General features: G+C 32.4%; 1 protein-coding gene across 20 annotated transcripts in view; it reads left to right on the forward strand.

Annotated features, from left to right (window-relative positions):
* LOC148305848 (coiled-coil domain-containing protein AGAP005037) overlaps positions 1-27,276 on the forward strand; it is a 252,666-nt gene that overhangs the window by 91,933 nt on the left and 133,457 nt on the right. For 18 of the 20 annotated variants that reach the window (XM_088266032.1, XM_088266033.1, XM_088266034.1 and 15 more), the window contains one exon: positions 8,871-8,998. In XM_088266032.1, the coding sequence (XP_088122158.1) occupies positions 8,871-8,998 (128 nt within the window). Of the gene's footprint in view, positions 1-462; positions 767-8,870; positions 8,999-27,276 lie in introns of those variants that run through there. The other 2 variants (XM_088266051.1, XM_088266052.1) reach the window with 1 other exon arrangement.

The raw sequence follows: 27,276 nt of genomic DNA on the forward strand, positions 1-27,276 counted from the left end.
TTCTCGATTCGAACCCACTCTACCACAATTTGATACCTATTTCTAATTATGAGCCGCTTAGGCTCACAGAATTAGTATGAAATTGAAATAATTGTGTAAATCATAAAAATACAAATATTTCTCTTTATAAAAAAGTATATATTGTTTATATTGAATACTGAAGAATATTTATAGGTAAGTAATTGATTTTTTTAGATTATTGGTATCATATTAATCGAAGGGTTTCGTGAATAGAGATTAAAATATCGATAGTAAGCAGCAAGCAGTCCGTCAACAGTTTACTTGAGATACTTGCTTGGCTAATTTTTAGTGCTGATAAAAGTTTATCAGCTGTCGGCTGTTTGTACTACAGCCGCGCCTCGCTGTACGGAAATATCCGTGCATCACACCGATACTATTTCGGGCAAGTGTCAGAAGTCAAATCCTAGTGTTGTGTTTTCAACTGTATTAACTAGCAGAAGCAGATGAGTCCCGCGCTCGATCCGGGCACCGACGCGTCGTTGTTATGCTCGCTTTCCGTCCAATCACCCATTGTTATCATTCCGACTTATGTGCTACTTTCAAACATAATTCTCCCAGTTACTTGTGTAATAAGTTACGTTTTTACTTGAATAATCTGACTTTACTTTCAATGTTTTAGTGAGAGTTTTGCGATTTGGGGCAAAATGTCACGAAGTACCCCAAATATAATTATAAATAACTATAAATAATAATAGACCGACTCGTGTGATGTGCCCGAATCCGAATATATGTGAGAATCATTAAGGTCAGAACTCGTTTATCGGGTCAGATAATTGATAAATAAATGTTCATATATCGCGAGAAAATAGTTCAATTGATTTAATCGTTTGTATATGTATATGCTTTTTATGTGTATTTAAATAGTGAATAGGATTATATGTACAATACTAAATAATTCGGGGACGTGTTTGAAGGTTTGTGTTTTAAATTTTATATTAATTTTTACAATTTCGTGTGGGTAAATTGTTCGTCTCGGCTGGCTTGGCATCTGCTTATTGTGCGTTTACACAAAGCTCGCGTCTGTCTTACGCCTGCTTATGAATGCATTACGCTATTCGACAAAGCGGGAGGGTGATGGAATGTTACTGTGTTTAATGGAGTGCAATAAAACACACACATATTAGAAATATTAAGGCCCAGCTTTCGTTAAGTCGCAACTTAATTTTCTCTAAATCCAAGTAATTGATTTTTTTCTTAAAACACCGTTTTCGCATTCAAAAATATGTTTTTCTTCGAAATAATTATATGGTTTTGAAAAGAAAAGTGTTTAAAATATAAAAATATTTTTTTCCATGTACCTATGTTTATTATATACAATGCACATTCTTTAAAAAAATCGGACGTGAGCAGACAAGTGACCTCTCCGGTGGTCTCCGGTGCAAAACTCGAATGCTCTTAATTTTGTGCAAGTCCTACTAAGTCTTTACCTTTTACGATAGCATAATAATGGGAAATTCAATAACGTCTGCTTGAAGTTAATTTATAGTCCTAACATTCATCGTCCGCTTTGTGTAATACCACTTTACTTCACGACTATCGGTTTCGGAAAAAAACATTCCCTCGTCAAATCAGACTAAAGTGTTACTTTAGTTTCCTACTTAAATGACATAAAATATTATTACAGTTAAAGATTATTATTTAAAAAAGAGAGAAAGAAGATAAACGAATCAAAATGGGAATATTTTCAAAAGCGGACATGAAGTTAAATTTAATTGGTTATTTATTAAAAATAATCACCAGGCTTGGCTACCGTACTAGAAATCCCGGGTTCGATTCCCAGGCTGGGTAGGGTCGAATAAATATATGTGACTTTTCCTCAGATTTTGATCAGGGTTATATTTATTCAATATTACCCTGGACTAGTACCTACCGGAAGCGGGGGGCTGATCACCTTTCCTTCTTGTGTTAACAACGACCAAGATAACGTTGCGTTTACATATGATGCAGTGCCTTATGCACGATTGGGTGTGGATGACGGTTTTGTTATTATCAATCCTCATTAAGTATGTGCTTTATTTTTTTCTAATTGTTCAAGATTATATTAACTATTTTATTTATTGTTTCGACATTTACTTTGTGGTAAGACATGTTAAAATGATTAAGGAAAAACTTGTTTTTATACCACTTGAGTTTATTAATGACTACTAGTTTCGGAAGCTAAATATCCATAGTCAAGTCTGAATAGTAACTATTATTATTCAGACCTGATGATGGAAGATTATCTTCCGAAACTATTAGTCATTAATAAACTCACGTGGTATAAAAACAAGTGCTTCCTTTATCATTTTATTGTCTTAACTGCTTTTTTTACTGAATTTGCCAATCACCACATATCTGATGACCATATTTTTTGATAAATCAACGTTCGTACAGATTTTATAAGTAAATAAAACAGGTGTTCGTTTAAATAATCTCGAAAAATTTGAAAAAAGTAGAGCAATTAATAAAGATGTACCCGTAATAAATAGCCAATTAAATTAAATTTTAAGTTCGTTAATATTCCAATTTCCTTTACCTTCCTTCGTTTTTTTTTTACAAATTAATAAGAATAATTTTTATTACAATTAAATTCTTCTTTAGTCTGTAGTTGACCTGCTGATGTAGTCACGAAATCGCAAGTTGTGTTGTAAAGTTTTTGCGTGGTATTACACAAAGTGATGAATGATAAGGAAATATTACACAAAGTGAACGATGAATGATAAGGAGAGTGTTTTATTGCCATACCTCAAAGTAAATAATACTTCTGCAAAAAAAACATATTTCATATTAGAAACCAAATACTGTCGAGCGAAACACGATAATCTAGAGATATTTTCGTTCTCTAAATGTTAGTGCTGACACGAGGGTCTTTCAGAGAATGAACTTTTTCATGAAATCGAGATAAGACATTTTTCTGTTCGCGAAATAGCTGCATTATTTAGTACCTTTTTGTTTCATTACTCCCACCCAGTTTAGGAGTTTATTTCTTTCGAAACATGTTCCGGAACAATTTAGCAAGTTACATCAATTAATAATGATTGGTTACCCTGAGATGTTCTTACGTTAGTGCTATCTTTTTTTGTACAGGAATATAATTTTCTTTGTTTAAAAAAAAAGGAAGTCAAATACATTTGGATGTAAGTGCTTGAGATATATCGAAAAAGGATATATGGACACATCTACGATCTGAAGCAGCTAAAACTTCGTATATAACATAAGAAATGTTAGTTACAGATAACTGTCATACTGGTAAACTGAAGCGATTAATGTAAATTTATGACGAATATGTTATAATATAACTTGAAACATACTCAAAATAATTTTAAAAAATAATATTTGCAATTTGTAATTAAATTTAAATAACACTGCAATTTATTTATTTTGCGATATATTGTATTTACACTTGAGAATAGCTTCATGCAGATATATTTACAATGTAAGATATAATTGGAATGCATGATATATTTGCAATGCTTGTATTCTTGCCCCAATAAATCACACAGAATAAATGTTAAGCGCAAGGGAAAATATTCAGGTGAGCTTGTTTGAAAACAGGAATGTAGAAATGTCGATTTTATTTTGAGAGGAGGATGTATAATGGAGTTGAGGCGGAGGACGAATTTAATGAAAAGGGGATGTTATTATTAGGGGTGGTTATCACTCGACGTATATTGACGTCGAACTTCTAATGAATATATTATATTAACCTAGACGCTATGCACGTCTATACACAATTAATAACGACTCATTTTAGTTTTTACTGGCTGATATGTTTCTATATTTTGTCACACAGATTAAAGTTAGGAGATTGTATCTATAGTTATCATGTCAAATTGAACTCAAATTAAATTTCGGTTATATTTTTGTATTTTTTTTTTGTGTTTACAGATTTGGAAATAAACAAAGCATATTATTTCCCACCAACCACTGCGCATTATAAATTTTAGGTAAAAATATAACTTTAATGTTTTCAACATTTTGAGTGTGTCCAAATTCTTATCTCTAATTATATAATCCAGATGACGGTCGCAAATGCTCAGACATCCCTTCATATATATTGAGATGTTAAAAAAATATCAACAATTCTAGGTTGAAAAACATCATTTATGTTAGCATTCCCTTGTGTGGCACAGCCGACACTCGTTAAACGACCAACGCTAATTGTTTTAACGTTTAACATTTCTTTTTACTCTGGCTTAGATATGTTCGTCTATTGTAAGAAATGGAGACACGGGTTTCGTGACTGACTAGTCTTGAGTCGTAAATTAGGGGAACTAACCCACTGGAGTCTTGTTATAACCACGATTAACTTCTACTAAACGTTTAGCCAAAGATATTTGTTTAGCCAGAGATCGAAATAAACCCTTTTACTAACTCTACTGAACTAAAATACGATGAAAGCATTAATCGTTTTATAACTTAGGTTTATTGTGTGAGTGATTTTTTTAAAATCGGTTTTACTTAATTTTATCGACACACACACACACACATGTATATATATATATATATATGTGTGTGTGTGTGTCGAGAATATATATATATATATATATATATATATATATATATATATATATATATATATATATATATATATATATATATATATATATATATATATATATATATATATATATATATATATATATATATATATATATATATATATATATATATATATATATATATATATATATATATATATATATATATATATATATATATATATATATATATATATATATATATATATATATATATATATATATATACGATCGTTTATTGAAAATCTTAAACTTCCCCATGTAATTAACCGATTCCTTTGAAATTTCGACAACAAAAAACATTATTCAAACAAATTTTTCTTCAATGGCAGCGCAATTTGTTAAACGTAACGGCAACACATGCAAAACCAACCACTGTTCGCGGTAGACAGCGTGCTACTTGGCAGGTGCTGACACTGACATTCGCATTTTCAATTATTGTGAAATTGAACATCGTTGGAATGTGTAAATTCTATCTTCTTTCTTTTCCGTTTGATCAGACTGAGCTATAGCAACACGTGGCTGGATACAGCTAATAAATAATTAAGGAAGCTTTGACTAGGTTCAGAAGCTTTTATCTTAACGCGTTACTTCAAATTATATTATTTTTGACATCTCAACATAGATGAAGAAGAGTATGGAAGACTGGGCATTTACACGTAGGCTGGTTTAAGTGATCTCTTTACCCACGTGTAACGTTCACCAATTCGACCCATGATTGCCAACCACAGTATATGATCCAATTTCGAAACATTGTGCTTGAATCACTAAAATTTCACTAGAGATATCTTTTGGTGAAATGGAAGAAGCTTTTATCGAGGAGAAACTCTTTCATTTGTGTGTGAGGTCCAAATTCTAGATAATAATCACAAACACGAGAAACGCCAGAAAATATCCTTTTCATTTTATTATTTTAGCTTATAATTTGACCAATTAGTTTATTATAACTTTTTGAGTTTGTCCAAATTCTTGTTCACAAATTTGGATTATCACCAATTAAAGGAGTTATTTTTTATATCATTTTTTGACATCTCAACATACATTTTGAGATGTCAAAAAAAAAAGAACAATAACTCCTAAAATCGGAGATAACCCAGATTTGTGAACAAGGACACAATCAAAATGTTTTACTTCAAATTATGTTACATATGACAAAAATATCCAGACACAAATAAATATATCTCGTTAAAGACAGATGCTGGAAATAGCTGCCCTCTTTAGCCACATAATATGCGATGCGTGTATGCTTAATATTGGTCAGACAACAAGGCCGTAGCGACTTAAAATACTATCTTTCCATCACAGGTCGTATTAATAGACGGATAGACGCTGCGCGCCGGTCATCTGCGCGAACATCCGATGTCATACACCCCTTATCTGGGATACCCAAAGCACGAATGTTCACGTTTGGGGATGGTGCTTACGGGTAGTATGTACACATCGCCACCCTACTAATTTCCTGTAGAGTTGTCGCTAGTTAAGAATGCCAAACTCTCATGGGCTGATTATGGTGAAAAAATATAAATATATTAGAATTATTTTTTAACATTATTTAATCTAAGTTTTGATTTGAACATTGGCACCAGGATAATGAGATGAGACGGAAATGCTACAGCCGTAAAAATGATTATAATTCATTCTTGCTTTACCTATTTCGCTCACTCCTTTCAAGAACGCCATAAACAAAAAATCGTCAATTTTCAGTAGTGGATGATTTCGGAATGCCAAAAAAATGTACTATATCCCAGCAAAAGCGGCATTTTTTTAAACTTAATATTTACCAGCTACAGGGCAAAAAGTGTTGTTTTGCATTTTGAAGAAAACGTATTGTTTAATTATTTTTTAAAAATAAACGAAATATTTTTCAAATGGAGAAAATACTTTCCGATTTTACCTAAAAAGATCTGTTGCACAGTTAAAAGTTCAATAAGTGGCTTAGTATTTATTTTGTATTATATTTTTAAACTTTAAAAACGTTCTCCTGAAAAGTTTATTTATTTATGATGTTCTTGAAAGGAGTGAGCGATTTCATAAACTTCACGTGTGTCTTTTTCTGTGTTTCGTCTTTATTTTTTATTATTAACTACTTTTGGCATTGCGCTTAGTCATGTAGAGGAGACCTTAATTTTTATTACAATATTTAAGAAAACGTATTTTTTCGTTGTTTGTTGTTAGCTGTTTTCTTCACGATAAATTAATAAAATAAATTAAATACTGCTTTACGTAAAAATAAAAAAAAATATCAATATTCAATAATGATTTATTCAACATTCGATTATCTGATCCTTGTTGGTAGAATCTATTTAAATATATGGAATAAAATCATGGAGCCATCCTACGGGAACAACAATGAAAACAGGGGAAAATATGCGATTTTCTAGAATCAAAGAAATTGTACCGTATTATCGCACACTTGAAGGGAAATATAAAATTACTTTTCAAACATATAATGTCACTGCGAGTACGTGGAATATTGCGGATGGATATTATGGTTGAGCAACTAACTAGCAACAAGGACAGAAGTTATCTAGTGCACGACTATGCTATCCGCTTTACCCACATTGTAGGGTCGATAATCCCAAGAGTTATGGTAACAATAAACAGAAAATAGAACACTTCAATATAAAGTTGCTTTCATCTTTAATTTGTTGCAACGAAGGAAAGAATGGGAGTCAAAATATGGAGCAAAGGGAAAATGAAGGAATGGGTATAGAGTTCATATCGCTCACTTTTTCCATTCAAGAACGTCATAAATAAAAAACTTTTCAGGAGAACGTTTTTAAAGTTTAATTATTGAACTTTTAACTGTGCAACAGATCTTTTTAGGTAAAACCTGAAAGTATTTTCTCCATTTGAAATATATTAAGTTTATTTAAAAAAAAAATTAAACCATACCTTTTCTTCAAAATGAAAAAACAACACTTTCTGCCCTGTAGCGGGTAAATATTAAGCTAAAAATATGCCTCTTTTGCTGGGATATAGTACATTTTCTGGGCATTCCGAAAACATGCACAACCGAAAACTTACGATTTTTGATTTATGACGTTCTTGAGGGAGTGAGCGATATACGAAGAATATTTTTTATTTCTTATTTTGTAAATGTTTAATTGCATTTTTTACAATAGAAAGGAAAATGAAAAGAGTATGTAGGAGGAGATACATAAACGTGGAAGAGGCGAAGAATGTTTGCAAAGACAGAGTGGTGTGGCGTTCTATTCTTTCAGCCTACCCCTGCGGAGAAGTGGCGTGATGGTTAGTTAGTAAGTTAGTTATATTCACCTATAATAATTAATAATTAGCTAAATTTAAATTATAGCTTTGTTATGCGCTAAAATCAGAATTATAGTGATTTTAATGTCATATTTTGTATATTAAAAGCATTGATAACTAATATGTGGGTATCTATGAGGAGATGCATGAATGTGGTGGAGGCAAAGAATGTTTGCAAAGAGAGTGTGGTATGGCGTTCTATTCTCTCTGCCTACCCCTGCGGTGTATTTTTGAAGCTTGCTTTATAAAAACACCTTATTTAAGCTTCATAACTGAGATTCACTCTTTAATCATCTCAACGTCTTCTCTTGGGGCTTCCTTGTTTTGCATTTGACTCGGAGGTAATCTCGATTCGTCGTCATCTATATCCTCCGTTGCATTTGCAGTTCCACGTTTTCACAAGATTGTTACGTTCGTTGTCATGCATAATCTTTGAATAAATTATATTTTTCCATCTCCAATGACCTCACGGCTACCGGTTGGACTACCTTCAATTTTTGATTTCATCGTCAACTACCCCGTTATTGTACTTTCTGATAGATTTCAGAATATCTAGCAAAAATCCAAATGTAACCAAAAAATTATACGCAAATTTGAAACTAAGTAATTATTCCATAGCAAATGGCCTTTCTAATTCATTTAACTAGTTTGTCATTGCTCTAGAAATACCTTCCAAAGAATTACTAATTTAACGATAGGCACATAGGACATTCACATACATTATGTAAATGATGATCTCTATCGAATATTATTTCTTAAAAAAACATGTGATTATTATAAAAAATATACTTTTGTTTCAAATTCATTATAATTATTTTACCATAACTTATTAATAATGTCTACCGATTTCGAAGTTAACTGCTTTTCAAGAATAATTTAAAGACTGAAAAAAAGGCAAGCTTTGAAGCGGTGGACATTATAATTAAGTTAAAACAAAATATTTATCGTGGTTTTCAAACAAAGTTATATTTTAATTATAGCATGAAAAATCACAAAGTTATTGCTTCAAATGTTAAAAAAAATATGATTCTTAAGTTTGTCATTTGCTTATCTTTTCAGGATCGGTGACAGAAGGGAGCAGGGGTCGCCTTGCCCGGAGAGACGACCCCAGGAGGCACACGCTCGGCGGAGATCTTTTAAGGGCAGCTCCTCCGCACAGTTCCCTCGTCAGGGGGATGGATATTGAGGTACATTGAATCATTCATTTATTAGTCGGGCTGAAAAGTTCATAGGCACACACATAGAAGGCATTACTAAAATTTAATCATATGATTTTTAGTTAGTACCAACTTTGAAAAGATACGTGTATAAATTTGACAGCTGTCAAGCATTTTGAGTGCATCTACTTTTGTTATTGTGAAAAATGGATAAAAAGAATTACGTGTGGTTATAAAGCTTTGATTTTTGACGATTAAAATTTTTGGACTGCACCAGAGAATCAACCATTGAGAATTGGTTTACTTAATTTAAACGAGGTGAAACGAGCATCAAAGACGATGCGCGCAATGGACGCCTGAAAGAGGCTATTATTGACGAAAACATAAAAAATGTTCACCTAATAATTTTGAATGATCGTTAAATTAAGTTGGTCGAGATAGTTGAGACTCTAAAAATATCAAAGGAACGTGTTAGACACGTCGTACATGAATATTTAGACACGCGAAAGCTGTGTGTAAAATGGTTGCTCACAATCTTACAAAAACAACAACGTGTTGATGATTCGGAGCAATGTTTAGCGATAATCAACCGTAAAAAAGACGAATTTTTCCATCAATATATTGCAATGGATGTCACATGGCTCCAATACTACACTCCAGAGTCCAACTACAGACTGGACTGCAGGCGATGAACTAAATCCAATGCGCGGAAAGACGTAACAGCCGGCTGGCAAGGTTATGGGATCAGCATTCTGGGATACTGGTAAAATATTCATTGATTACCTCAATAAGGGCCAGACCATCAACAGCGATTATTTCATAGCGTTGTTGGAGCGTTTGAAGTAGGAAATCACGAAAAATCAGCTTCTTTTATAGAAGAAAAAAGTGCTGTACCATCTAGACAAGGCACCCTGTCACAAATCAATGAAAATGATGGCGAAATTGCACGAATTAGGCTACGAATTGCTTCCCCATCCACCGTATTCTCTAGATCTGTTCCCCAGTGACTTAATCATGTTTGCAAACCTCAAAAAATTCGTCTCCGGGAAGACATTCAGCACTGATGAAGAGAAAACTGAGGCTTATTTTAAGGCTAAATAGAAATCGTACTATAAAAATATCATCGAAAAATTGCAGGACCGCTTTAATGATTGTATCGCTCTCGAAGGCAAATATATTGAATCATAAAATATAATTTTACCAAAAAAATGTGTTTAACTGTCAGCCTACGAACTTTTTAGCCCTGAGTTACTTTGCATTCATAATTTGTCTTTTTTTATTGGTAAAGCATCCAAAATTGAATGATACATGACACAATTTGTCTTTACGGCATTCGCAAAACACACATATTTTAACACTAACATATTTTTTTATTTTGTCACATCCTGTTGAAGTAAATGAATACAAAAAGTATTACAAACACTGTAGTTTTATGTATTACCTAATTGTTATGTTTTTTATAAACTTTAATAAATACCGAAGATTTGGAGGGCGGCATGCATATAAAAATTGTTATTCTAATTTTTACAGTAATATCACATGTACTTATGTAGATCTCAATTTATTTTTTTCCTTACAAGTTTGCGAACTACTGCTGGTTGGACAGCAAGGTATAACAATTGTACCATCTTTTGAGGGAAATATTAATTTGGAGTATGATGTTGATGACACTACCGCTTATTACTTATTCGCTGGCTACCGCGTAAATTCCTGCGGATAGTAAACGATAATGTAAATGAAGTCTAATCATGCCTACTATTTGGTCATACAAATTCTAAGAAAAATACACGCCATCCAAACAGAAATAATCACACTCATTCATTTAATTCAAAGGCTAATTAATAACCTTTCATCAAAGATGGAGAAGAATATGGAAGTCTGGGCATTTACGGGGCTGACGACCGTCATAAGCTGGTTTAAGTGATCACTTTACACTTTTGTAACATTCACCAATTCTTCCCATTATTGACAACCATACTACTCAAATTCTTGGAATTTCTATATATATGAACCAATTTTGAAACATTGTTCTTGAGTCACTAGAACTTCTCTAAAGACATCTATTATTGAGATGAAAAGAAGTTTTTTATTGAGCAGAAACCCTTTTATTAGTGTGTGAGGTCCGAATCCTGGATTATAATCACACACATGAGAAACGCCAGAAAATGCCATTTTCATTTTTATTATTTAAGCTTATAATTTGACCAGATAATTTATTCACAACATTTTGAGTGTGTCCAAATACTTTTTCACAAAATCTGGTTTATCTCCAATTACAGGAGTTATTTGCATATTAAAATAACTCCTGGAATTGGAGATAATCCAGATTTTGTGAACAAGTATTTGGACACACTCAAAATGTTGTAATCAATAACCGTTCCTCTGCCGAAAGTTTGCTTTTGAATATGCTCCATATTTTAAAGTAAAATATCCTAAAGCATATTAGCATACTACGCTCACCAGACAAGGCATCTGAAATAATATACCCGCAAATCTAGTACTTACAACATCGTTGTACGAATAGCTGGTAAATGAAAGCATTCCTGAAATGTGTAGTGTGACCGTCTTACAAAAATTAAATATCAAATTTTATGAATATCTCAAAACAGTTGCATAAGCTCGGTTGTCCAAACTTAAAACACAGTAAGGGACATTTTTTGTAGAACGTTTTTTTTGCATTTTTGGACTAAAAAATAACGTACTACAAAAAAATGTCCCTTACTGTGTTTTGAGTTTGGACAGCCGAGCTATGTAGATGAGAATTTGGTAGTCTGGGTATTTATAGGGCTTTCGATATGTCATTGGCTGGTTTAGGTGATATATGTATATTTATATATAAGTATACATAGATGACGTACGTCAAAGAACTTAGGGTTAAATACAAAACTGCTTTATGGGAAAGGAAATACAGAAAAAATAGGTAGGAAAGTAAGGATCATAGCAGTGACTAGGGCGCTCAGGGCTTCATACCCGTACTTGTGAGTGTTTGGCTGTCTCTTGAGAAGTATCTGTAATAAAGGCTAAAATAGGCAGCGTTTTAAATGGTTTTATTTTTTGCTCCAGTTTTTTCAGTATATTGTATGGTAGGTTTGCAAGGAATGTACGATATGTCCGCCTCAGTAGTGTAGTGGTTAGTTAGTAGCTATTTATATACATGTGTATGTATATATATATAACGTGGTAATATTTTCCTTTTGAAAATTAAGTGTAAATAATATGTAAAGTGGGTGTATAATAATAAAATAAACAATGTGTTGCTTTGTAATTAAAGTTTATTCTTAATTTATCTTTATAATAATTTTTATATCTATCTATCTATCTATCTATCTGATTCTGACAGTCAATAATATTATCGGAAGTCTTTTGTTTTATTCTGAGCGACGCATGCGGCATCTGGTGGTAGAACTGTTTTATGTAGGTACTTTTTGTAAGTACTTAATAAAATGTATAGGTAGGTACCTAAGTATTTTATTACATCTCCCCCCTTGGGGATGAAAATTCATAGAAAAATTTTCACTCGTCCTCCGGATCATCTTCTTGTAGTGAAGGGACTGGTATAAGTTTAGTGATATGATAAAGTTTATTTTTTTTATTTTTTCCTCCTATCTTTTTTCCTTCTTTTTTTTTCTTTCTTTTTTTCTTTCTTGTTTTTTTTTCTTTCTTTCTTTTTTTTTTTTCTTTTTTTCCGTTCTTTTTTTTCTTTCATTTTTTTGAATTTTTTTTTCTTCTTGACCCTTTTAAAGTAGACACAGTTTTTCTCAATCCATTTGTTTTTTTCTTTTGAATTCCTTCATTTTTATTCAGATCTCTTAAAGTATCTTCTAATATAACCAAATGTACAACTTTTAATTGTTCATCTGCATTTTTATTCGATTCTAAAACTGGGTTCCGGCTTAGACAATCTACTTCTAAATTTTTCTTTCCTGGAGTATATTTTATTTCATCTTTCGTAGAAGTTTTTTCTACTTTATTTTTATTTTCATTTTTCAAGCACTGTTTCTGTGTTATTTGTATGTCTTCATTTTTATTCTGATCTTTTAAAATATCTTCTAATTTAACCAAATTTACAACTTTTAATTGTTCATCTGCATTTTCATTCGATTTTAATACTGGATTCCTGCTTAGACAATCTACTTCTAAATTCTTCTTTCCTGGAGTATATTTTATTTTATCTTTCGTAGAAGTTTTTTCTACTTTATTTTTATTTTCATTTTTCAAGCACTGTTTCTGTGTTATTTGTATGTCTTCATTTTTATTCTGATCTTTTAAAATATCTTCTAATTTAACCAAATTTACAACTTTTAATAGTTCATTTGCATTTTCCTTCGATTCTATTACTGGATTCCTGCTCATACAATCTGCTTCGAAATTCTTCTTTTCTGGAGTATATTTTATTTTATATTTTGTTGAAATTTTTTCCACATTATTTTTATTTTCATTCTTCAAGCACTGTTTCTGTGTAATTTGTAAATCTTCATTTTTATTATTAATCTTATCATCCTCCTTTGTTTTAAACCAGCACGTTGCTTCAGAGTGATATCGAGTTCCCTTATTTAAATTTTCACAAATCTTACATGGACTTTTATCTTTTATTTTATCACTAGTTCTTAGATTTCCACGTCTTCTTTGTTTATCTTCTAATCGTTTTCTTTGATCATCTTCTAATTTTTCTCTCTCACTCCGAACATATTGTAGTAATTGTTTTAATACATCTAATGTTTCATAATCCATTTCCAATTAACAAAATTGTCGTTTTATAACGTGGTAATATTTTCCTTTTGAAAATTAAGTGTAAATAATATGTAAAGTGGGTGTATAATAATAAAATAAACAATGTGTTGCTTTGTAATTAAAGTTTATTCTTAATTTATCTTTATAATAATTTTTATATCTATCTATCTATCTATCTATCTGATTCTGACAGTCAATAATATTATCGGAAGTATTTTGTTTTATTCTGAGCGACGCATGCGGCATCTGGTGGTAGAACTGTTTTATGTAGGTACTTTTTGTAAGTACTTAATAAAATGTATAGGTAGGTACCTAGGTATTTTATTACATATATATATATGTATAAATATATATATATATATATATATATATATATATATATATATATATATATATATATATATATATATATATATATATATATATATATATATATATATATATATATATATATATATATATATATATATATATATATATATATGTATATATATATATATGTATATATATGTATATAAATAGAAATATACATAAAAACATAATGATGTTTAATTATTTATACAAAAACCATCACAGTACGATAAAAGTGTATTGTAAAAAAAACAGGAAATAAACCATATTGTTTTTATTTTATAAAAGGGAATTTGGATTGGAAAAAGCCCTTTGAGCTGCTAAACTTTTGTCACGATTGTTAGTGACAGTTCTGTAGCATTAACAATACATTGTCGTCTAATGATTCACAGTTCTACAATGCCGTTAACTCCTACAAATTGTATAACTTTATTGCAAAAGTTCAACGTATTGCCATCGACCAAATGGGGTTTTACACGAGTTTGACAGTTTGTAAATGGCAGCCCTCTAAAAACTGGCGAACCTAGTTAACAGTTTTTAAAGGGCTGTTTTCCAGTTAGCTTTGCGGCGATTTATTTAAATTAAAAAGACGTAAAATAACAGATTATCGCTGAAAATGTAAAAGGGTATTTAATTTTAAATGAAAAATACTCGTTTTATTATCACTTGAGTTTATTTTATGACGACTAGTGTCGGAAGGTTTGCTTCCAACTTCAGGTCTTAATGTAAACATTTAGACCTGAAGATGGAAGCATAGCTTCCGAAACTAGACGTCATAAAATAAACTCAAGTGGTAAAAAAAATAATTGTTTTTCATTAAAAATTTCACCATGTCTTACCACAAAGTGAATGCCGAAATAATAAATAAGACATTTAACCATCGTTGGTTTGAAAATGCCTTCGTTATTTGAAATCATTTATATTAGATAAAAATAAATCTGAAATATATTATCATTATTCATAATATAATACTCCACAGAGATATATTTTATTGGAGGCGTGCTCTTTTTTTTGTAAACACAAATTGAACATAAAACAAGGAAAGAAATTTGAGTTGTATAACTCTTGTCCCCGATGTTTGGGAATCCAAGTAGCCACCTGTTGCAAATTCCGGCGTAATCGATTTGCTCGGGTATTAGTAGTGCTAAGCTCTACAGGTGACCATAATATGGTTGTAAATTCGACGTTCCCTACGTAAAGTGCTCTAACTACATTTTTGACAATTTTGAGATATTTGGTGCACGTTATCAACTGACCGTTATCTACAAATATAAATTAAAAAAAATATATATATGTTTAAAATAAATTACGCCTAGTTTTCAGGCGTATAAGACGCTATCTACATCGAATTTTCGAAATGAACTGAACTCCTAAAACGCTAATTACTTAATTTTGACAAAGCATATAGTATTAAAACGATTGAATACATTATTTTATCGTGTTTTTGAATGTATAATACTACTTTATAATTTCAGATAAAAAAGTCAATTAATAAAAAAAATACGTTGAATAAATCTTCTAAGCTTTCTCCTGTAAAGTAACAGATTGGCAGATAGAGTACTTTACGTAGGGGCCGTCGATTTGGAGTCCATGCATATTACACTTAGTCTCATTACATTTATAAACCACTATTTGTTCTTTTACTTATCTTTTTATATCAGTTAATTTGACAAAAACATTATATAAAAATAATAAAAGAATTAAAATAATTTCACACCCACGTAAAAAGTTATTTATTTTTATATTAATGATTAGATGGTAGAAAAAACACTTTATTTGAAATACACCTAAAACATTATTAGGCTAAGAAACATTTTGGGTATAGAAAACGTAAGAAGAGTGTACTATAATAATAATAATAATAATAAAATTGGATAACTTATATAGCGCCATTTTCGTAAAAAAATACCTCAAGGGCGCTTCACGGTGAATGAATTGGGGAAAATATTATGGTGGAAATGATTTAGCAAACAAATGTGTTTTTAGTCTTTTTCTAAAGATCATCTCACTCTCACTATTTCTAACCATTGGTGGAAGAGCATTCCACGCCGTCGGTCCTGCAACAGCAAAGGCACGCTCGCCAAATTTAGTGCGTTGGTTGCGAGCTGGTAAGATAACTTTGCCCATTGCAGATGTTGTAGCCGATCGAAGCGTGAGACGTCTATCAACCAATTCATCTGGAATACACAGCTCCTTAAGATACTCTGGAGCCATATTGTGTATTGATTTATACATGAGTAGGCAGAGTTTATACTCAACCCTTTCGGGAAAGCGTAACCAGTGGAGTTTGTGAAGTAGTGGGGTGATGTGACTGAATTTAGAAATTCCAAAAATTAGTCTCGCTGCTGCGTTTAACACTGATTGCAGTCGAGTCATTTTATTGTTTGGTAGACCCGTGTATATACCGTTACAATAATCTACTCTCGATATTACAAACGCATTTATTAATTGACGGGCAGCATCAACTGGCAGATTCTTGCGAATGCTTTTAATTTGCCTTAGCTGATAAAAACATGTACTTGTTGTTTTGCTAATTTGAGTCTCAAGGGAGAGATCAGAATCTAAGAACACGCCGAGCAGTTTGACGGCCGGTGTAGTGGTACTCTTTGGATTGAGTGGTGTCGTGTTATCAATCAAATTCTGTCGTTTAGGTGTGGCTATCCAGAGATGTTCCGTTTTGGACGGGTTTAACGTCAGTCTGTTTTCAGCCATCCATTCTCCTATTCTCTCAATGCACTTATTAATAGAGTCAACAAGTTTATATTTTTCCTCCGGCCTACAATAAAAATAAATTTGAGTGTCATCCGCATAGCAGTGAGACCACAATCCGTGTGACTTTATAATATTTTCTATGTCTTTCGTATATAGAAGGTATAGAAGAGGACCTAGGACTGATCCCTGGGGTACACCAGTAGAGACGGAATGATAAGGGGATTTAACTTTTTGAAAAATGACTGAATATTCACGTTCTCGAAGGTATGAGCAAAACCATGCAAGTGCTTTATCACAGATGCCGTATGTCTTCCTCAAGCGTTCCAGCAGAATATTGTGATCAACCGTGTCGAAAGCAGCACTCATATCCAAAAAGGAAACCAAAACAAGGTCACCAGCATCCACAGCAGTTATTATATCAGACAGTACTCTCACTACGCCTGTCTCTGTAGAGTGGTATCGCCTGTATGCCGATTGCCTCTCTGAAAACAACTTGTTATTTTCAACATACGTTGTCAGTCTATGGGCAACAATTTTCTCTATTATTTTTGATATGACAGGAAGGTTGGAAATTGGGCGGTAGCTTGAAAGGTCCTCGGAGTCCATCTGAGAATTTTTTATTAGTGGTGTAACGTTTGCCTTTTTCATGGTCCTTGGAACAATGCTTTTCTCCAGAGACATGTTTATAAGATCTCTTATAAATGGAGCAATCTCGTTAACACATTCTTTCAAAAGCCATGTCGGTAGTGGGTCCAGTAAACACTGTTTATTGGGCAAAGCATTAATAAGTTTTGTTACCTCACTTATATTTGTGGACTCGAAAATTTTCAGATACTGCAAGGCATTACAGGAAATTGTTGGATTTTTAACCAATGATGTTGCTTTCCGAATATTTTCGATTTTATTTTTGAAAAAAATAGCGAATTCGGAAGCAGTGGCTTGTGTGTTGATTTTAAGTTCACAATCTCCGCGGACAGATTGCAGACTTTGCCACAGGAGTTTCGGAGACGACCTATGTTCTCTAATTCTCGAACACCAATATGCAGATTGTTTTGATTGAATCAAAAATCTATTAGTGGTTTGTGCTTCGAGCCACTTTAAGCGATCTGAAACTAATAGCGTCTTTCTATATTTACGCTCAAAACGCCGTAGTTTTTGTTTTCCATGTCGACATTCCTCGTCAAACCATGCATCCGATTTCCTTTTACGAACGGTTTTCGTGGTTAAAGGCGCATGTTTGTCTATCAAGCTGAAAAGTACACCATTGTACAAATCAGCCAGCTGGTCGACATTCTTGGAACTACGATCAGTATCCAGACCAATTAAGGAGTTCGAGATATCGGTCTTAAATTTATTAATATCTAGTTTCCTCCACGACCGTGATGTGAAGGATCTGTAGATAGGGGTGGGTTTGCCGATATTGATTTCGCCATGTACTAGTTTGTGATCTGACAGTCCGATGTCTGTTACATTGACTGCAATACGTTCATCACATTTGCGTCGTATTATAACATCCAATATACCCCCTGCGTTATGAGTTGAGGTATTTACTTCTTGAAGACAATCAAAATCACTCAGAAGTACATTAAAGCGTTTGGTCGCTGAATCTGTTTCACGGTCGAAACGAATATTTATATCTCCAGTTATAATTAATAATTCTGTGCGAGTAACCGCCCATTCTAACAGGGATTTTATTTCTGAAAAAAATTTAGTAGTCGGTGCCTTAGAGCCGGGCCGATAAATTGTTATAAGAGTAAAATTTTTACTTCCTACTGTTATTCTGCAACAAATGGATTCGAAACTCGAGAACAAAGGTAATCTTATATTCATTAGTTTAAAATTATTGTTTGTAAGTATAACTATTCCGCCATGATTTGTCCACGAAAGGTCGTCACGTTTTTTACAATCTTCGGACCTGCGCGCCCGCTCAATAATATTAAAACCTCTGCTACGGAGCTGTTTAATGGTGACAGAGTTGCCATCTTCATGCCACGTTTCAGTAATAGCCAAAACATCTATTTTATAGTCCGCTACTATATCACAGATGTCATCGATCTTATTATTAATTGAGCGAGCGTTCCATGTACCAATCGAGACTGGATATGCTTTACCTATATGCCTATTTGGCTTCGCATTTCCTTGACTTTCAATGCCTACAGTATCTAAGATTTCCGGTAGATCTTTATGCTTTCTGCCTCCGCGACATCCTCTGTATCTTTTTTTCCGGATGTATCTTTCCTGATAAAGATTATTTGAATTTAAATTATGTTTAAGTATGTTACTTCTATTAAATGTATTAATTGCGGTGTGATTCTGAAACTGTAGAAGGTTCTCTACTGTGTAAACAATCCTAGATTTACTATCCTCCATACACATATTCCGACGTTTTAAGCAATTTACTTAAATGGCATGGACAAAATAAAGTCAAAGCATTGTTCATTTTTGGACAAAACAGTAATAAAAGTTATATTGATGGATTACTTTCCTTTGGGTCCGTCGAGCGTCAAATTACTGGTCACACGTGGTGTATCCGGCTCGGGTCTGGGAATCGCCTAACCATCGAACGCACTTTTAACACATTTGTTGAATATTGACAAAGATAAAGTTAATATTTTCGATAATTCTTCACAAAACACAGTTTTTTACAAGAAAAACTAATTTTTTTTTCACTCAAACTGAGGCTAATGTTATACAGAAAATTTTTATGTAAAATATAAATTAAAAGAACCAGAGAGTCCAGAACAAATGATTTTTTTCCGGAGCGGGGTAAAAACAGGACCGGCAGCTAGGACAGCGCCAGAGAAGATCTATTGTTACTATGCTATTGTTTACTCCTTACTACAGCATGGCATTGTTGGATAGGGGGAAATTCATAACAACGCTTTTAACCAACAAAAGAGTTCAAAGAGCAATCTTTAAAAAATACATAAATAAAAGAAAAAAAACTATAATTTTTTAAAAACATTTTAAGTCCAAAAATTAGAAACCGTTTTCAAAAACCAGCAATTCTTCAACTAATTAAGGGTGAAATATGATATACTTGAATCTAAGAAAAGTTCATTTAGAGATACCAAAATGACTTTACAATACCAAAATGCATTACCAAACAATTCCAACAGAACTTTAAATATTTGAGAGCCCTAATACTTCAATAACCTTTCTACAATATTAAAAAAATGAAGACATTGAAATGCTTAAAATCAAGTAAATGCCTTATATACCTACATGTTAATAAAAAAAATAAACACAAAAAAATAATTATTGGATATCACTCACTAAGATAAACAATAAATAATAAGTGTAAGTCCCTCTAAAAGCATAAGAGCTTAGTCTCTTTATTGGAGAGAACAGCGTACCTAACTTTAAGAATGTCAAAGTAGAAATGTCAAGAAAATTACTTCAAATATTTAAAAAAATATTGAAACTATTAAATAAATAAAATATTCTTTTTAACATTAAATCCCATTGTTCATTGAAAACGGGCGTTATAAGCAAGTAAATTTGTACAAATTGTTGCAAATAACAAGGTTCACAAAAGTTTCATGCTTCTCTTTAGCATAGGGCGGCCATTCATTCCGGTACGTTGTGAAACCATCGTTAAAAGCGGTGTCCCAACTAGGGCCTGCAAATTTGCCGAAAACATTATCGAAAAAAAACTGAAAATATCAAGTCAACTCGTATTCGTTGACTGATTTGTCGTTGTCCCGGGTTAGATTCTCAGGGGCCAAAATAAATGTTACTATTTTTTTTACTCCAATTTTTTTTATATTACCTCGGGCTTGTTTGGACCTAAAGTATAGGACTGATCACCTTGCATCGATATAAAATTAACGTTGCAATAATTTGATGCAATGATCTGTGCACCATTTTATGAGCATAAGGGTCAGTAGTGATAAAAATATAAAGGGATGTATTATTAAAATAAAATCACATGTTACAAAACGTAAACCAAATATACTCTGTGTATGGTTCCAATTATCAACATCGCACACTGACAACATAAACGCGTTCAGACGTGCAGATTAGTGTGATATTCGTATCATGAGATCGATGATCATTCGATGAGAGTAACAATTATTAGTTAAGTTTGACTACAATAACGCACGTCGCACTTTGTTATAATGTTGCCAAAAATGTTTTGGAATTCAAAATCAACGAATCTTTGATAAAACATTCAATGATCTTGCTTTCTGTGAATTTCGTAATTTGAAATATAATAATACATATAATAGTATATTTCGTTTAAAAGTTAAATTACTTTGGAAATCACCAGTAATTATTTATTTATATTCGGTGTTTGGTAATGGGACTTAACGCCTAACCAGTTTTCGAAAACTATTACATAATGCATGGCCTAGTCGGATAATATCTGCATACTTATGCGAAATCCGTTGAATTTGATTTTACTCAAGTTGTGAATAGTTTGTGTGTAAATATAAAACAATTACATGAAGTTTAAAATATCTAAAAACATTGGAGCGTGGATCTGCATGTTGACGTTTAAGGATTTCTAAAACAATATCGTCAAAATTTCTGAAAAAATAAATATTTAATGCATAATCCATCTCATTGACTGAAATTTTAAGTTTTGGAAACCAGACATCTTTTTTTCCATAAAATGTGACGTCGGAAAAAAAACAAATTATATTACGACTTTTTTAGGTCTTTTTTATAGGGGTCGTTACTTAATTCCGTTACGTTAGTTTCGGTGAAGAAACGTGGTTGTGGTAACCCTACCTACGGTATGGGCGTATCAATACGCACACACAAACATCGTGTACGTGTACTTTGTCAATTTTCTCTGTACTAGGAATGAAAATTTCGGGATGTATTTGCGCTCGAGCGAAAAGGGCGTGTTTTCCCGCTTCTAGGAGGGGATTTGTCAGTGGTATTAAACCGGAATTGGAATATTAATAAGTAATTGTTTTTTTTATCGAATCCGTTAAGGTTTGTTTTATCATTGTTGTTATTCGGTCAATTTGTAAATGTAAACAACATTTAATTTGTCTGTAATTTTATTTTTGACATTTGTAAAATTTGGTCCAGAGGATACAATAAAATCAGTTCTAAAATTCAAAACCAATATCAGTGAACGTTAAATTATTTGAAATCATATAACAACTAAAAATAATGCTACCAACTTTCTCGCAATAAGTGAATTCTTCACTCTATGAAGAATATTACCACAAATTGCCATCGGTGTTAATTAATATGGTAGATTGTGGTCCCGTGTTAAGTGTCGATTATTGATTCTTGAGTCAGAGTTTTTTTAGTTCGAACCCACTCTACCACACTTTGATACCTATTTCTAATAGTGATCTGCCCAGGCTCACATAAATAGTATGAAATTGAAGTATTTAAACAAAAATTATCCGTGTTTCCGTAAAGAAAAACTTTTCTCGTCCTCAAATTCGAAATCGAATGTATTTCGTTACAAATCGTACACCGCATTGACAATACCTGATACACATTCATAGAAAGAATAGGGGCTGAACCTGAAATATAGCTGTGTGCGTCAATCACAAGTTGAATCAGACACTCGCGCTGGACGGGCGGGTTGTAAGGGTGCTCTCCTCCATGCAAATACGTTGTTGCTTTTCGCGCGTTTCTGAATCATTATCTCGCTTCTCTCCGCGCGGCAAGCACTTGTGTCAGCAGCAATAATATTCTTCTACAGTTTTTACTAACCCAATAAATAAATCGAATAATGTTTTATTTTAAATATACGGAAAAATATATTTAAAATTTTGATAATAAAATTTAAGCATAATTTGCTCATTTCGCGCCACGCGTCAATTATTCATAGACAATAATAGTTTTGTTTTTTAATAATCGTAAATATAGAGACAATTAATTTTAACAGTTTAATATCAATTTATACTATGCCGTAAATAGGTGTTCAAATAAATAATTTTTATAGTACTTACTTAATTTTTATATATACCGAAGTATCGTGTTGATGGTAAAATATTCGTGTAGTTCGCTAAATTCGCGTCGCGCGTGATTTGTTCACGGACAGTAATAGTTTTCTAAAAGTTTTATAAAATCAATAAGTACTCAAAGAAATAATTTCTATAGTGTTTTATTTCGATTTATACCGAAATATTATGTTTATAATAAAAAATAAGTCAAATTTGCTCTCTTCACGTCACGCGTGAATCGTTCATGAACAACAATAGTTTTTAATAATCGATAAGTGTTTAAATAAATAATTTAAGTAGTGTTTTATTATAATATATACCATAACATAACGTCAATATTAAAATATAAGTATTAATCGATCTCTTCGGGCCTGGCGTGAATCATTTATCAATAACGATAGTTTATAATAAAAAGTATTTTAAGAAATCATTTTAAAGAAAAAATATTGCATATTTCGTTATTATAAGAATACGACAAAAAATCAAGAAATAAGGTAAAAATTATACATTATTTGTATAAAATAATGATTTTATACTATGAAATGTTCTCACTTTTGGAATTTCATGAAAATAAACTAGCAGAGTAAAACAGGATTCGGTTATACATATTATCCCGCAACAGTTATTAATGTTTGCATATTGATTGAATTAATTTGTGATTCAATAATTTTTTTTTTCGTTTAACTTCTTGATTTTAAATATGTCTATGAAATCGTTTTTCTGTAAGTACTAAGAATGCGATTCAACTTTCTGTAGTGAATAGTTGGTAACACGGAGTAAAACCACCTGTTACGTCATTCGTTAACAAATACTGTAACTTCTACGCCAACAAAAAAACTTTTACGTGCATTGTTTGCCTATTTTTTTTTAACAATCTATATATATATATATATATATATAAATAAATATAATATATATAAATATACATAAATAAAGAGTGCACAATATTTAATGTTGGAATGTAATTATTTAATTCATTCATCCAATTTTTATAAATGAGGTGTTTTTAAAAAAAAATATATAATAGGGCCTTTTCAATTTTAAGAATACAGCATCAATTAATTGGCCGCATTTATTGGCCAAAGAAAAATGTTTTTTTTTGTTGTTGCGGCGTTTTCCATATAACTGTTTCGAGCATCTCGGGCATCATAATTTCAGCATGAATGTTTGCTTGAGCTTATTAATGGTCCAAGCCTTGCTGGCGTTTGGCTTTGTATTTCAAATAACCCCACAAAAATATGTCCAGAGGGGTCAAAGATGTAGATCTACTGACGCCAAATGCTGAGCGCGGTGACGAAACGACAAGTGGGTTCTCACCAGTATTCTCTCTTACCGCCTCAACCAGTTCACTGGAACGTCTTGAGCATTGATGAACGGCATGTGGGCGATCTCCAACTGCCCGTACTAGTTGTCAAACGGTGCTTGTTGACCGTGATATTTTCGACGATATGCACGTTAAGTTAAAATAACTGAACGAATATTTTCAATGAACAGCGTCACTGTTTTTGTGTAATATGATGCGTGATTAAAATTGTAATGAATCGACGATTTTAAAACAAATATACTCAAGTCAATCGGTTAATAAATATTACAATTATTTCAAGTTTACATATCAACATAAAATATTACGCACCCGTCATCTACATTGTTCAGTACCTTTCGCCGATATCGTAGATCTGTGATTTTAGAATCTGAATCATTAACTGCATTTTCTTTATGCCTAGCTTTGATATAAGCAGGACTTCTAATCTCTGCAAGATCTTAGTTCATATAAATTTAAAAAAAAAAATACCTTGGAATATTTTATGTTAAAGCCATGAATTAAATTTTTCAAGGAGCACGTACTATTATTATCTACTTCATGAATTAAAAACGTAATGTTTCATTTTTGCGTTTAATATATCGTGTAAATTTTCGTTTTAAAAGTTAAAAACTCGTTTGTATTATATATTATTATAATGAATGAATAAATTTTGTAGCTATGGAAGCAAATAAAGAGCGAATAGTAAATACTTCGGTTTCGTTGCCGTCGTCTCCCCGATCGCGATCCGGTGAATCGACTATGCATTCTTCGTTCGCCAATCTGTCGGATAGCTTTCGCGCGGATTGTCAAAACCAGGGAGGGAAGTCAGATCAAAGGAAAATGAAGCACCCGGTACCACTCTTGCCGGTCATAATTATTACTCATCATGGTGATGATGACTCACGCACGAATAATGATTCGAATATATACTGTGAACATTCTGTAATAAGGGATGAATTCAATTCAGGTAATTTTAACATTAGTTATTTACATATAGACATTATGTAATTGTATTTGTTTAAACTGTTAAATACTCGCTTGACTAATGGTGTCGGCATAATATTGTTACACTTCATAAATATTTATGATTAATTAACTGTTTTAAGTATTGCTATTCATATTTGGTTTTTGATAAACATAACTGTTGATAGGATGAATGCCCTCACCCGAAACTAGTAGTTAAAATAATAATAAAAAAAAAACAAATATATTAATCTTATGTTGAAATCGATTGCCAAAAAAATACTGAGTTTGTTTCTCAAATAAAATTACAATATTGTTCAAACGTAAATAATTAACCGATTCTGAATTTGTGAAATGAAGTATTCTGTAGAATTGACTGACTCGGTAAATTTTTGCAGTATTCTCTCAATACAGTCCGTCCCATTCAAGGAGTTCAAGGAAAAATCCGGCAGTAGTTCCAGGAGACTTAATACTGCCATATGAATGCCCTGAAGAGCAACTGAGACGGGAATGGTGCGCTGCAGATCGCGTTCTTAGCCAAGAATCCGTAAATTATGATTCCATCAGCAGAAACATGGAGTCCGAGATGTCCACTGATTCCGGGGTCGCAGCAGATGATGAGTACTCGTTCAGCACTGATGCTTCGGTCAGTGAACTCTGTTTGTGGCGGATATTCAAAAGTTGTGTGCGAAGCATTAGTGTTCGGGTTCTCAGTTACTTTCGATGCAAGCGTTCCGAGTCACCAATCGATCTGTAGCAACTAACTTACGTGCAGTACGGCAATGATGAGGAAGGATTTGAGGTAAGGTGGTTTATTAAGAAAGGTATAAATCAATGGCAATGTTTCATTTCAGTGTTGTGATTGCACACATATATAATTAGACAATTCCAAGTAATGCATTTATTTGTATCTATTCAGTTTCAACTCAAAGACTTATTAAGTTATTTGCAAAAAAGGTTAGAAAAAGAGAAAATTAATAACATACCGCAGTTCAACTCGTAATATCTTTAGTGTGAGAAATATCTGTACAATTTTTCTTGAATTTCAGTAAAGCAAAATATAATAAAATCGTAAGGAATAAGCGTTGAAATTATTATTAAATGTTCCATCGTTTTGGTGGTGTAACCAACTATGTACTTCGATATTTTACTACTTTTTCATTGTTGTTGTTCGTAAACTGGTGATGCGTTAATGACAACGGTCGTTTTCATCTCGGCAAGCATTAAAATGATGCACCCCTCAGAAAAATAGTAATTTTCTTTATTGCTTTTGTGACATGAATAGACCCTCCATAATTCAAAGATTTATAACAAAATACTAAGTTTAAAACTTATTAGATAAAATATAGAGCAAAGCAGTTTTATAAATGTTTTGGAAAATGACGACCGTTGTTGTCAATGCACACCGATTTTTTGTAAACTTTACCTTTACTATAAACGTCAATTAATAAAATTTACTAACTAACTAACTAACCATCACGCCGCTTCCGCGCAAGGGTAGGTATAGAGAATCTAATGCCACACCACTCTGTCTTTCCAAACATTCTTCGCCTCTGCTACATTCATGCATCTCGTACATACCCGACGATTATTACGACTCCTAACCCGGCCGCTTTCAAGTATTTAACATGCTTGATTGTGCCAAGTTTTCCTCGGTTTTCCTCTGCTTCTTTTTCCAACTACATTCGTCTCAAAAAATTGTTTAACCGTTCTTTCCTCACTCATACGTTCCACATGTCCAAACCATCTCGACACACCTTTCTTAATTTTATCGATAATCCTTATCTCAGCTTTGCATTCATTCTTTATTTCATCATCAGAAAATCTATCAAACATCGTTTTGCCACACATTCGTCTGAGGGATGGCATTTCGACTGCATTCAGTCTGCTTTCATCCTTATTTTGCCAACTCCATGCTTCGCTTCAAAACATAAGGGTTGGAACCAGGACTCTTTTGTGTACTGCCAGTTAAGCGTTCGCTGATAGATTTTTATTTGCTAAAACTGATTTTAGTGCACCATTCACTCTGTTCCCAGCATTCACTCTCCTTTCTATGTATTTATCAATCTTTCCTTCCCTAGAAAACGTCTTTTCATCCAAATACTATATCATCAAATACCAAATCTACCTATACCAAAATCTCCCCATTGACCAATATTTCACGCTCAGGTCTTCATTCATCTCTTTCAAAAACCATGATCTTGGATTTGCTAATATTCATCAATAAATCACATTCCTTGCACGCATTATACACTTTTGCAGGTCTTCTCTGCTATCGGCAAGAAGAACAGCGTCGTCAGCAAACAAAAGGCAACAAACGGTCAGAT

The sequence above is a fragment of the Brachycentrus maculatus genome, unplaced genomic scaffold (genome assembly GCF_059751285.1).
Source record: "Brachycentrus maculatus isolate JH-2025_06_01 unplaced genomic scaffold, ASM5975128v1 h1tg000261l, whole genome shotgun sequence".
Lineage (NCBI taxonomy): Eukaryota > Metazoa > Arthropoda > Insecta > Trichoptera > Brachycentridae > Brachycentrus > Brachycentrus maculatus.